General features: G+C 38.9%; 1 protein-coding gene across 2 annotated transcripts in view; it reads right to left on the bottom strand.

The window, feature by feature from the left end:
- LOC138018386 (NADP-dependent oxidoreductase domain-containing protein 1-like) overlaps positions 1–12,389 on the bottom strand; it is a 29,577-nt gene extending 17,188 nt beyond the window's left edge. The window contains exons 1-6 of one of the 2 annotated variants that reach the window (XM_068865003.1): positions 12,082–12,389; positions 11,946–12,005; positions 6,833–6,976; positions 6,192–6,264; positions 5,946–6,051; positions 1,882–1,982 (exon numbers count right to left, since the gene is read on the bottom strand). In XM_068865003.1, the coding sequence (XP_068721104.1) occupies positions 1,882–1,982; positions 5,946–6,051; positions 6,192–6,264; positions 6,833–6,976; positions 11,946–12,005; positions 12,082–12,155 (558 nt within the window). In that variant the 5' untranslated portion in view covers positions 12,156–12,389. The remainder of the gene's footprint in view (positions 1–1,881; positions 1,983–5,945; positions 6,052–6,191; positions 6,265–6,832; positions 6,977–11,945; positions 12,006–12,081) is intronic. The other variant, XM_068865004.1, reaches the window with a different exon arrangement.
- Positions 12,390–13,094: the final 705 nt, after the last annotated feature.

Raw genomic sequence — 13,094 nt, 5'->3', positions numbered from 1 at the left:
GTCTTGACCAATAGGAGTCGCTTTTGGCCTGTCTGAACCTTGAAACATTTTTTGTTAAAAGTTCCTCTAAAATTTCATGCTATTTGCAGAGTTTTACTGGTAATAAATATAAAGGAATAATGTGAATATGACATTTTTCTCAATAGATCTGTGGTTCATTTGAAATTTCTTATACAATTGACAGGAAACTACTTGAAAAAGTGGACCCCAGAAAATTCTGACGTCAGCATTTTTTTGTACAACCCCTTAATTACCGTTTCATGACGTTTAGACCATGCCTCTACATCCAAAATTGTTAACTTGATGAAGGCCAACAAACGTGCAGAGTTTGATTCTTTTATAATAAAATACACAATTCCTTCTCTTTACAGCCTGGCTAAATTACTTTGACCAATCAAAAAGGAGGGACACAATCCAGTAAACCAATCAAAACTCGAAGTAATTACATTACATTACATTACATTACATTACATTACATTACATTACATTACATTACATTACATTACATTACATTACATTACATTACATACTTAATTGACCGTTCCCCATAGGGGCTTTTCAGTGCCAATGAAACAATCAACGAAACAACAGAACACAACAACAACAACTGTTAAACATCCCAACTGGCCGCAGGCAAACCAGTTGGCTATTTACAAGTGCGGCTGGGAAGTTGAACCAGGGACTACCAGGAACAAATTCAGCGAGTGGTCAGAGAATGTCTTGAACCCGGGATCTCCGGATCTCAAGGCAAACGCCCTAACCACTGGGCCACACTGCCTCCACAATTACACGCAGCCGACACAAAGCGAGGGTAAATGTGCACGCGCGATTGGTTTTGGTTTCACTTCTGATTGGTTGAAAAAGTGGCGCGAGAACTTTGAACCAATCAATGAGTGAAGTAATGTAAAAACCAAAGCAATTCGCTAATTATTACGTGGGGACATGCTATTCGGCATGGCAGGACAGGTAGTGCCCGGCGAAAAACCTCTTGGGGCACAGCAGAAAACCAACATTTGACTCCTAGTTTGAGAATCGAACCAGGGGCATATTGGTGGGGGGCAGGTGTTCTCACCACTTATCAAAAGAGAGCGACAAGTTGAAATAAGAACATTTTGATGCTTTTACAACAAACAGCTTCCATTGCGTTAACGCGATGCTACATCTCTCTGTTGTTTAAAGAGCATTGGTGGCACATACATGTAGTTTTCCGCGTCCACTAACGCCTTCGAAGAACGTTTGTATCAAGGAATCATTCGAGATGCCGAAAATTAAATTAGGCGGTTATGGGCCTTATGAAAGTAGCCGCTTTGGTCCAGTGGTGATTTTATTTGCCCAGATAACTCACTTTAGACAACTGGGCACAAAAAGGCACAGTTTTACTATTAGAGATGCATAAATATGAGCTCGAATATGTCTTCTGCAATCTTGTAGCCGGAGCCCAAGCTAAAGTCTGTGACAAAATTTCTTGGAACAGTACATGAATATACAGATTTGAAGCTTTCGCGGTTCACTCTCCCCTTACAATGTCGTTTGCACGTGAGTTTCTGAGCCTAATAGGCAAAACAACATTGTAGGAGGGCTAGGTATTGCGAAGTGTTTCAACAATTTTGTCCGAGGCCGTAGTTAGTTTGTCCACCGGGATGGGAACTTGTCATCCGAAATGGATTATCCCAGCCCCTCTTTCCCCTTCGCTGGGCAAGGGTAACGAGAGCTCTGGCAACAAGAATTCGACCACTTGGACAAGCTTTCAGTACTGAGCACGCGCATTAGGTTTCAAATTAACTTGTGCATGCTTAGATTGATACTTCTCGGTCGGTTACTTTACTTTACTTGCACTCTAATCTGAATGGTCCCTAAAATTATTCACCACTGGAAACTGACCTTTATATTGTCAAAGCCGCAGTTGACCCCTTTTTCCTGCAACCCAGATAATGTTTCCGGTCTTCTTGTTGACAGAAACAATTCCTCTGGATAAACATCAGCTACGACACAATAAATGACATAAAGTTCTGTATTTGGGCAGGCAAGTATTTTGTGAGGTAAATTATGCACTCATTTCTCAAGTTTGACAAATACAAAATAATTTATGCACTTGAGAGTTTCGCCGCATGTTCATTAATTTATGAAAACACAAAGCAATAACCGCATTAGAAAATGTGGCCCAAAATAGGTGGGTCCAATGAAAACAGGATTTACAAGGGCAAACTAGGCCAAACAGTTGTGGAGATTTTTATTTATTTATCAACTCATATATTTTTGCAAAAATGGTGCTGCATATATTGACCTGTAACATTAATTATTCATAGACTGTCTAGTAGCTTATACCAAGAGGTGTTCAAAAGATTTAGTAGTTTTTTTATGTAATTAAAGATATCACACTTTCTTTCAGTTAGTGTCTGTGGAAATGACTGAACTACAAGCCCCATGCAAGAAAAGCTCATGTGGATGCCCACCGACACAGCACATAGCTCACTTGTGCCCACAACTATACATTTTTTGCGAGTAAGCAGTCTAAAAGCTTCAATTTAAGCGCTGCTTTGTTAATAGATGCCTCTTTAACTTTGCACACACAAATAAAATAATACGTTTTAGACATACAGTCGACCTGTGTCAAAACACTTTAATTTCAAAAGATCAGTAGACTAGGCCACTTATTCAGCCATTGTTCACTGCTACAAAAGGCTGATTTTAAAGGATTGCAAGAGGCGGCTAATCCATCCCATGAACATTTGCAAAAGAACTATCAGGAACTCCTTACCTAACATATGGTTTTCACTTGACGTCACAGCGGCCATGTTGGTGCACAGAGCAATAGAGAAAAAGATCTTTCGGGAATTTGAGTCTATTTTAATGCAAAACAAGAGCCATAATTTGCTTTTGTTTTGTGCACCAACATCGCCGTCAGGTGATTGAAAACCATCTATAGCTGTTTACTTATCAATGACTTAAACAATGATGGAAATAAGTTACACTGTAGCATCACTGCAATAGGCCACTTTGGAAAATGCCATACTCTTTGTTTGTGCCCCCAAATCTTGCAGGAGTATCGTTTCCAGTTTCTCTTCGGATCATTTTTCAGTGAAACGCGTCTTACCGTGGCCACCCAACAAACTTTCACATTTGACAACGACGTGTAAATACGTCAACTCAATAACCCATGCAATGGTGTTGAACTTACAACTGTGCGAATTTTGCAATGAGGCGTGACTGTCAAAGTCCCAAGAGAAAATAAAAACAATACTTATGCGAAATTGGGGCGGACAAACAAAGAGTACTATCAATGGTATTTTCCGAAGTGGCCTATACATACATGTAAGGGTGATGAAACAGAACTGGTGCAGAATTTTAGATCCACTCCAAAAGCTTATTAATAATTCATGAGCCTATTATCCTCTCAGATGACAGAAATCAGTCACGTGCATACATTTTTATTTTCTTCAGTCTCTTGCCCCAACTTTCGCGCGGCCAGTTTGCGGAAACTCGTTTCGAAGCTCTTCTGTCAAACAGAAACGCTTGCTGCGCAGGCTAAGCCGGTATAGAATGATCATTCTGAAAAGCCCGGAGAGGATTTTGATTTCGGTCTCGGGGGAAATCGGGGTACAATACATAAACAATAAAATTACCACTGAATTATTAATGAAAATATGATTACCGTGATCTTTATAGACTAGAGATCTTTATATAAAGATCACGTTAATTAATGCCACATTATTCCCCAAAAGGTAGTATACAAAATCATTAACCACAGTAAACAAAAAAGTTTCTTTTCCTGATAAATTCTTGTTAAATGAACAGAAATTCGTTATTTTACAATTTCCCACTGTTCACAAAATTAATTCTGCAGTTTTTGAAGACACAACTATCCAATGTTGTCTGATTTGACTTGACTAGTTTCAGTAACATTCGGAATGGGCATTTGACTTTTCATCGCTCACTTCACACTCCATATCACCCAATCCCGAAATGTCTTCACCTTCACCATCTTCGGTCTTTACATTACTCTCGTCATAATTTTCCCCGATGACTGGTGGACCTAAAATTTTGCTGACATTTCTTTCCTGCTAAACACCATGCCTTTCATAATTAAACAGCGCATTGGACCTATGTCCTGTTCGTTCCCGAATTAACTTCTCATCTACTGAATGTTGAAACAACCGAGTGGCGCAAGTTACCCTTAAAAAGTGAGACGTTTTCCTCTTTAAACTAGCTTGACCGCACAAAACATCGAGCAAAATCCTATTCAGAGTACGTATTAAATAACCACAGGTGATTTTTGATAGCCAAGTACTGCTGAATTGGGATTTGGTTTAAAGTAAAATGCTTGCACGTGTTCTGCTAAGCATTTGATATTCTCTACATAGGTAGCGTAACAATTTACAAGGCATGGAAAATGTTCAACATTCAGGTCATCACAGCACACATGTTTTACAACGCGTGGTGCACGCTTTAGATCTTTGAGACCTCCATGACAGGTTTTGCGATACGGTCTCATCAAAGATTGCGCCATTCGACTCTACTCGCTCGCACGGATACCAAACAGCTTCCCGTTGTAAAAATAAATTGTGTGCAATAATGACTTAGCACTATGACAACCGAGCAGAATCTTCTCCCAAAGGATCTTTTCTTTTTCCGATGTAAAGACTTCTTTGTCTTCTTTCTTCGTTTTATTAGCCACGCCATCTGCACAACAATCCGTCGATTCTGCATCCAAAGCTCGTCAAAACGTACTCAATCTAAAATGTAACACAAATACTTAGTAACGAGTTCTCTAAGCCTGACATTAGATTCCAAAGTTCTTTTTCCTTACCTTGTCTCATCCTTGTTTAAAAATTTAATAGCGTCGCGTCCATTGCTCTCTTTCAAGTAACGCTGTAATCCACAGCAAATACTGTACAAACGTCTTGGGGGATACCGCTCTCCGTTCTCCTTGCACACCTTCTCAGCCAAAAATCCAAGGATTCAGCGCTCATCTCAACAATACTCTTTTCTTAATTTTGAATACTGTCTACTTCAACTTTGAATCCTCTTTCCTCCAAGTTGGCGTCTTTATTTCCTTTTTGAACTTTGCCACTCGCCAAAAATGTTGTGAGCCCACTCTGTGGCATATAGAGTAGCCCTTGGAACACAACTATCCAAGTAATCTTTCTCTTCCTTCGCATTTTTGGTTCTCGAAACACGAGTTGGGGCGGCAGTTCAAGGAAAAGCTTTCTGAACTTTAACAGCAGCCGAACAAGGAGCACTTTTCCCGTCTGCATGTAATTAATTTTTAATGCATTCATATCATGTTTAGAAAAATCCCTAAAGAGGCACGGGTCTTTGAAGCGGTTAAAAAAACTCGCAGCGCGTGTTTTATCGGGTCTAAAAACACTCGGCTACGCCTCGTGTTTTTAAAACCCGATAAAACACTGCTGCTCTTTTTTTAAACAGTACATCATAACCACCTACAGCTGTATACCTGCAAAGTGTTTATCTACATGTCACCATATTTAACTAAAAGGCAACATACATGTAGTATTGTCAAAGAAAGATGATGTGAGACACGATAATAAATAATTATTGGGTGTGACAATCATTCCTGGTCCAGGATCTGCCAGAGGACATCAATTTGAAGTGGCCATCTTTAACTTTTACAGAGTGAGCCATGTAGTTTTACTGCCAAAAATCTACAGTTTTGGAATTTCTGGCTCCTCTCTATAGTGGTATTAAAGCTATTTCAATTGACAGACCGTCTCAAACAGTGCATGGTGCTCATGCAATAGAATTTCATCATAATTTAGTTCGAGGTTACTTCCAGAGTCTCACAGCTAATTATTTCAATAAAAGGTATAGGTTAACAGGGTATCCTGGTTACGCACTAACCCAGGCTCCAACAACCTGGTAAAAATGGCTACCATAACATTATTAGACTGTACATGTATAATACAATAATAATTTTGGTGACTTACAGAATTTTAACAGAGTGTTTGCCAACTGCTTCCCCAAACGACCACACCCAATGATCCCAACCAACACAGGATCCCTCTTTGGAATTTCTTGCAACAGCTTGGATGACTGTGATATCATTGAATCAAGAGAAAGTTAAGTATTATTTCAAGGAGAAAAGCCTTGAACTGCTTTTTTGGACCTGTCTCCCATCATGGAAAGGAGACAAATCAACACAGAATTTTGAAATAATTATTTTCCATAATTACCCTTTTCTTGACAGGAAACTTTATTTCTACGATCTTTTGCCTTGCATCATTTAAAACAGCAACTAAAAAAGCCCTGCAATGAATGAAAACAAAATTCTGTTGCAGTTTAAGGGAAGTTAGTAATGATAAAGAAGAGTCTATCCTGCAGAAAAGGGCCATAACTTTGAATTCTGCCAAGAGGAAAAGCAGAAAAGCAGAGCCTCTTTACACTAATCTAATGGGCCATCTTAAACTAGAAAGTTTTAAAATTTTTAAGGTACACTGTACTTGGAAATGCCCAATTCAGCATACCATAGTTTTTTGGATACAAGGCACACTTGGTTATAAGGTGCACCTTTAACTTTCAAACTTTATGGCATTTATGTAACAAACTGAAAATCTCATCAAAATAATCAGTTATAAGATGGTCCTCAAATAGAGAAATATGGCTCAACTCATCGCTAGTTATGCTGGGGTGACCCGAAAACACTGACCCCAGGTCCATGGACCCCGCTACGGACGGGGTCCACAGGCTGCCTTATGGAACGGTCCAGGGACTACCCCTACGGACCCCCTCTACAGACCACCCCAAAACAACATAAAAATAACAATAAATCAAATAAAATATAATATAATAAATAACAACTGAAGATTTGACTTACCAGTTGTCTGGATAGACCACTGGTGTCGGTGAAATCTCAACTGTTACGCTCCACAATTTTTTTTCAATAGACAAAGGCTTAGTCAGGCTCAGGCGCAAGGTATACCAGTCACATATTGCCACTTCCTTCTCTGCAGAGTGAAGCCTGAGGTGAGTTCATAAATCCAAACAAAATGGTGAAGGGAAAGAAAATACAAATGAAAACAATAGCACAATACTGAGCCTTAGTCTGTTAAATTTGCGAGTGTAACCGACACGAGTGGTCTATAGATCTGGCCGGACAACCAGTACGTCAAATCTTCAGTTGTTATTTATTATATTATTTTTACTTTATTTATTCTTGTCTTTTTATGTTGTTTTGGGGTGGTCGGCGTCCGTAAAGGGGGTTCTTAGGGGTAGTCCGTGGACCGGTCCATAAGGTAGTCCATGGACCCAGTCCGTACAGTAGGTGGGTCCACAGACCAGGGGTCAGTGTTCTCAGGTTACCTATTGTATTAAGCTCAAGAACAATGGCAGAGGGAAATTCATCTAAAATTTAGAGAAAAACCCTTAAATCCTGCTGTTATGAGCACTTTCTTGTGGATGTTTTTGTTGTACAATGCTAATTGAACATCATGAACGTTGGTGTGAGGCTACCATTTTTTAATCACCGTAAGGGGAAGACTGGGACGAGCTTAAAATACAAGATGGCAGCATTAGGAGCTGAACAAGTTCTGTTGCAAGAAAATACTCAGCTGTAAGATGCACCTTGAGTTTAGATCACATTTGGGGCCAACAAGCAATTTCTTTGAGAAAAAATGCTGTGCCTTATAACCCAAAACAACAACCTCTCTGATGTGACAACGACATAATTCTAAGTGCTATCCTTTTTTGTCTTAAAATGATTCATGAGAATCAAATCCTTGGAGACATGAAATTATTGTTACAAATCATATGCAGCAATAAAAATAGACTGTGTTTAGATATGCAGCAGCCGGACAGGACTTTGAAAAATACTCAGTGTTCGGCAGTCTGATACATTTATATTTTTTCAATTTTGTTTTGATGTTCGTGAAATATTTGATTCATTCAATGCTACATGTATCTTGTTGATTACAACCGTCAATCTGTTAAGTCCTCTTGCGTGACCACTCAGTGCCCTGTGCAAATCTCGCCATAAAACTTACTCACTCCAATAAGCCATTTCCGAGTTGCTGTTTGTCTCGGTTTCGAAGTGAGTCTTGGTGCTTAACTATTGTAAGGGAAATGAGTTTGATTTGCATAAGAATATGCAACTCATTTCCATTTGAATCGTTGTGCACCAGGACTCGCTTTAAAACTAAGGCATCTTGCAACTTGGAAATGAGCTAATTTACCACTCGACCAATGACTCAGGCAATATGGCTTTAAATTTTCAAGGTGTTTATAAAACTGATATTTGAATGCTATTACCATTATAAAATGAGTACCTAGTGATTTAAATACTGTTTGACCCTTTCCCTCCTAAGAGTGACACTTACAGATTTTACTCTGTCTAACGCCAGAGGATTTTCTTCGTCAATGGGGGACACTTCAGGGACGAAAGGGTTAACAACATCTGGGTCCACTCAAAAACTATGGTATGTCCCCTTTAACCTTCTCCCTCCTAAGAATGAAACTCATGGATTTTACTCTGTCTAAAGCCAGACAATTTTACTTGTCAAGGCCTCTTCAGGGATGAAAGGCTTAACTCAGCATTATTTTGATTGGTACTCTCAAAACATGCCAGTCATTTACTGACTTGAAAGTAGTAAAATCATTGGAATAAAGTGTACACCTGTACCCAGTCAATTCTCAATGCTACATGCATATAAAAGGGTTCAAGTTATCAATAGACCTCTTTAATGAAAGAGAGGCTGGTGTTGACCTTTTTATGATACAGACCTCCCTCCTTTTCTTATGTTAATGATGTCGATGTCATGCTAATTAGTAACAATTTACATAAGAAAAGCAGTAAGGTTTCTATCAAAACAAGGTCAACTTCAGCCTCACTTTCATTCATCGGCCAGGTAACCAAGCGCACAACTGTAAAATGGACTATTTATAGTGTTCTCACTCAATATTGAACACTCTCAGCCAATTTGTCACAAACTGTCAGACATTTCAAATTAGTATATACTAAAACAGTGGATAGTGTACGTTGAGCTCCAGATATCCTTTGTTATCAAATTTTCAACCTTGGTTAATGCATTTCTCATGTTCTGATTGGTTCACTCAATCTCGGTTATCAGCTCATATACCTTAGTTTGACCTTATATCATGTAAATGATAGTGCTAAGCGAACGCTAAACTAAAAACTTTTTCACCGGAAAGCAAAATTTCTCTCAGAATAAAGCAAAAAAACCATTTCTGTGGAAAGTTTGGATCAATTCCGACGCTTAGAAGTACGTGAAAAGGTAAGAAATGTTTTTGTGATGAGCCCGCGTCTGTCTGACCACCAGGTATTACACAACATCGCATCTTCATCAAGTTTTTTCGCTTTCACTAGGATTTTCCCCCTTTTTTTGCTCGTACATGTATTTCATACTTTCAAACTTTTGGAGTTTAAAGAATTTAATGATTTACAGTTATTCCATTCGCGCTTGTTGGATATGAGCCTTTTTATAGCCAATTCGGCACTACGCACCTCGTTGGCTATTTACACATGTACCATCCCACATCCAATGCGCGCCCATGGAATAATTGTTAACTAATATAATCACCTCAGAGCAATTTGTGTGCAATTTGTTCTAGAAACTGTTGTGCTATATTATCTCACTGTTTTTATAGTATATAAAACAACCATTCACCTCAGTGTTTAAGGCTAGTGGGGGAGTACCCTATTTCAGACCATCAGTCAGCTGTTACACGGTTGGCGTAATATTATTTGAGAAGGGCTTTTGTTGATGGTCCAATAGCCCAATGATGAAGAAATAGCTTCTTCTAAAAAACATACCCAATTCAAGACCTGAGTGCACAAACCATACCCCATTTCAGCTTAAAATGGTCAAAATCTCAAGAATCACATTAACACAGAAATCATGCATTTTTACCCAAATAAAATCCAAAAAATGCATCACCAAAATTCTAATGCCTTCCAGGACACAAGGAAGAGTCTGTTACGAACCTAGAAGGCCCATCAGGCTGGTGCTTATCTCCGGTTTCTGTAACATAAAGAGACTAGGAGTGTTTCTACTCCTCCCTGCTTGGGATGCCAGTCCATCGCAGGGTTACCCCCAGCATTAAATTCGCTGGTGCACATTTATACACCTGGATGGGGAGAGGCACCGTGAGACTAAAGTGTCTTGCCTATTAAAGAACACAACACAATGTCCCCGGCCAGGAACTGAACCCAGACCACTTGATCCAGAGTTGAGCCACTAACCCTGAGGCCACCGCGCCTCCCATAAGGACGCAAGGCACTGACATAAATAGCACACACAACTTGCTTTGATTTGTCTGTCTGTTGTTTAGGCGACATGCAATAATAATAATAATAATAATAATAATAATAAATAACGAAGTAAAAGTAACATAGTTGTCGCCATATGGGATTAAATAGCCATGCAATGGAGACTCGTGAAGATGACTAAACATTCGGGAAATTTAACTGTGCTTCTGTCATTTGTTTTCTCATTGTTCATTTGATCGGTTGAGAAATACATTGTACAAGTACTCACACTTCTTGAAAAGGAACTGAGAAAGGTTAAAGACATGGTCATTTTTCACATAAAATAATGGCTTAAAGTGCCTGAAAGAGTTTGGATGGTAGCAAACAAGGAATTTGGGCGATAAGTTATCTATGATTTGTAAGGACCAGGTAAAAACTGGAAAAAAGAACTTGCCCCTGACTGGATAAAAAAAATTCAAGCTATCAGCACTTGTATGGTACATCATGAATCACGTGGATCACAAAAGTACACCAGCAATATTGCTTTAACAAGAACAGTTCAAAGCTGCCTGTGACAATGCAGGATACCGCCCCCCCCCACCAGTGACTGAAAAATAAGGTGAGGCAATTCGTGACACATATACAGATGTAACATTTGGTGGCATGATGTGGCAATTATTACTTGGCAACCTCAGAGTGTTAACCCACTTTGGCAGATAAAAAACACTCTGTTAAGGACGGTGCCTACTAATTAAAGATATTTTTGCCCCTGTGTGTGATTATGCGGGAAATGTAGATCTTAACAAGTGTTACTGAAATCCAAAAAGAAAATCGGGGGTAACCACGCATTTTTTAAAGATAATTCATGAACAATATTTGTAAAAAGCTTTAAAATACAAAGCAATGTATGGCGTTCTTTCTCAAATTGAAGCTTAATTTATCTCTCAAAAATGCATGGTTGCCCCCAATTTTCTTTTTGGATACCAAGAGTACTTACTAAGATCTACTTTCTCCCCATAGTTTTAACCTGCGCAAAAATATCCCTGTATTGGTAAGCATCACCGATAGGAAATCCGAGTATCTGGAGATGCGCAGAACATATGCGCGATAACAATAGTAGGCACCGTCCTTAAGGCAGAGAATAACTGCTGGGTTAGGCACTGATCTCTAGTGATTAGGTCCAAGTGCCAACTCGAAATGGTTAGCTTTTGTAAATTATTCTGGCGACACCATATTTAAAATTTAGTTAGTGAAACTTTAGTAAGATCGTTAAGTCCTGTATTAAACAAAACTAAGTGTCTCGTCTTAATTTGGAGTATCCATTCTAGTCACAACCATAATAATTTTTGCAGTCACGAGGCATGCGCCCGCGACACAACACGAAACTCACCATGACAACCACCAAAATGTCATTATTACACAAAAGAACAAAATACTTGTTCCTCACTCTTTCAAAAGAACATGAATAACCACGCAAGCCTTTGTTTCGAGTAGGGCTGCAATTCTAGTCTTGCTACATACTTGGAGTTTTATTATCAGTCTGTAAGACAGTTATAATTTTCGCTTAGTGCGTATTTTACACTCAATCGTTGGTTTCTGAGGGTCCGCTACTGGACCGTTACATTGATTGCAAAATAATAACCTGTGTGATGCTTGAAAAAATGAAATTTGTTTGTTATTTAGTCACAAGACAATAAGAAACAAACCAATAAAATAAATCACTTACGCTTGAGCACAAGCAGAAACTGTCAAAGCGTGACTTCGTCCACGCAAAAACAGAAGCTCTCTGAAACAGAAATTGTCTAGGCGTCAATTCCATGCGTAGAGAAAACCGTAAATAAAGCAAAGAATAACGTGCTTACTTTTCTCCTCGAGTTAATGCGGCTTCAAACTGAAGCGAAGGAAGACTTGCAGTCACATCTTCCACCACCGCCATGTTTGTTTACAATACCGCTGACATATCGTTGACGCAGTTCGAGAGTCTGGTGATCCGAGAGGGTCAGAGGCAAATTTCTAGTTGCGTCGGTGGGAGAGTGAAACAGGGAAATTTGGTTTTATGAAACGTGTTGATAAAGGTCGAATTACCACCGTGAACGATTTGGAAAGCTGACGTTTCGAACCTTAGCCCATTGTCAGAGCGAATAGAGGAATTGTGGGTTTGTATGAGGATGTGGAGGAGCTTTGTCATTATTGCTGGAGATATGGTAACATGAATTTGTGAATAAATTAATTGGATGAGAGGCGTTCATTGATTCCGTGAGGATAGCGTGAAGTTAGTTGAAAGGTGAATTTTTGTTCTAGATTTTTGCGGCTTTCTCTGTTCCCGTGGAGTAAGGATAGGCCGCAAATAATAATTGTCATGTTATGCTGGGAGTAATTGCCTTCACTATAAAACATTGCGATAAAATATTAAACATGATAAAAAAACAATAAAAATAAAAATTAACTCGAATATATAATCAAGTAAAAAGCTTAGCTCGAATGGAGTCCTCTTGAGTATATTGAGTGAAGGCTTCAGTTCCTTAATGAAAAACATTTCATATAGAAGACAATCGAACTTAGTTTGGCATATCTTAGGCATAGAGAATTGACTGCTTAAACTAGAGGTTTCAATAACACCATGTGTATCAATACGCATAAGAGCACTTAACAGACATGAGAAGGGAAAGACCTTGTGATAAACAATAAGCCTTTTAATGGCGGGAACAAGAACAACCTTTTTCACATCCAGGAATCTCTAAATACGGGTTTGTCAAATAAGGGTGTGTCACGCAACATGTTACTCCCTCAGCAGTATATGAGATGTCAAAAACATATGAAATATGAACACTAATGAATCACAACACAAACTTATTAAACGGTGCCTAAAAAAATG

Source organism: Montipora capricornis, chromosome 10 (genome assembly GCF_036669925.1).
Source record: "Montipora capricornis isolate CH-2021 chromosome 10, ASM3666992v2, whole genome shotgun sequence".
NCBI lineage: Eukaryota > Metazoa > Cnidaria > Anthozoa > Scleractinia > Acroporidae > Montipora > Montipora capricornis.
This window is presented reverse-complemented; position numbering and strand designations above follow the sequence as displayed.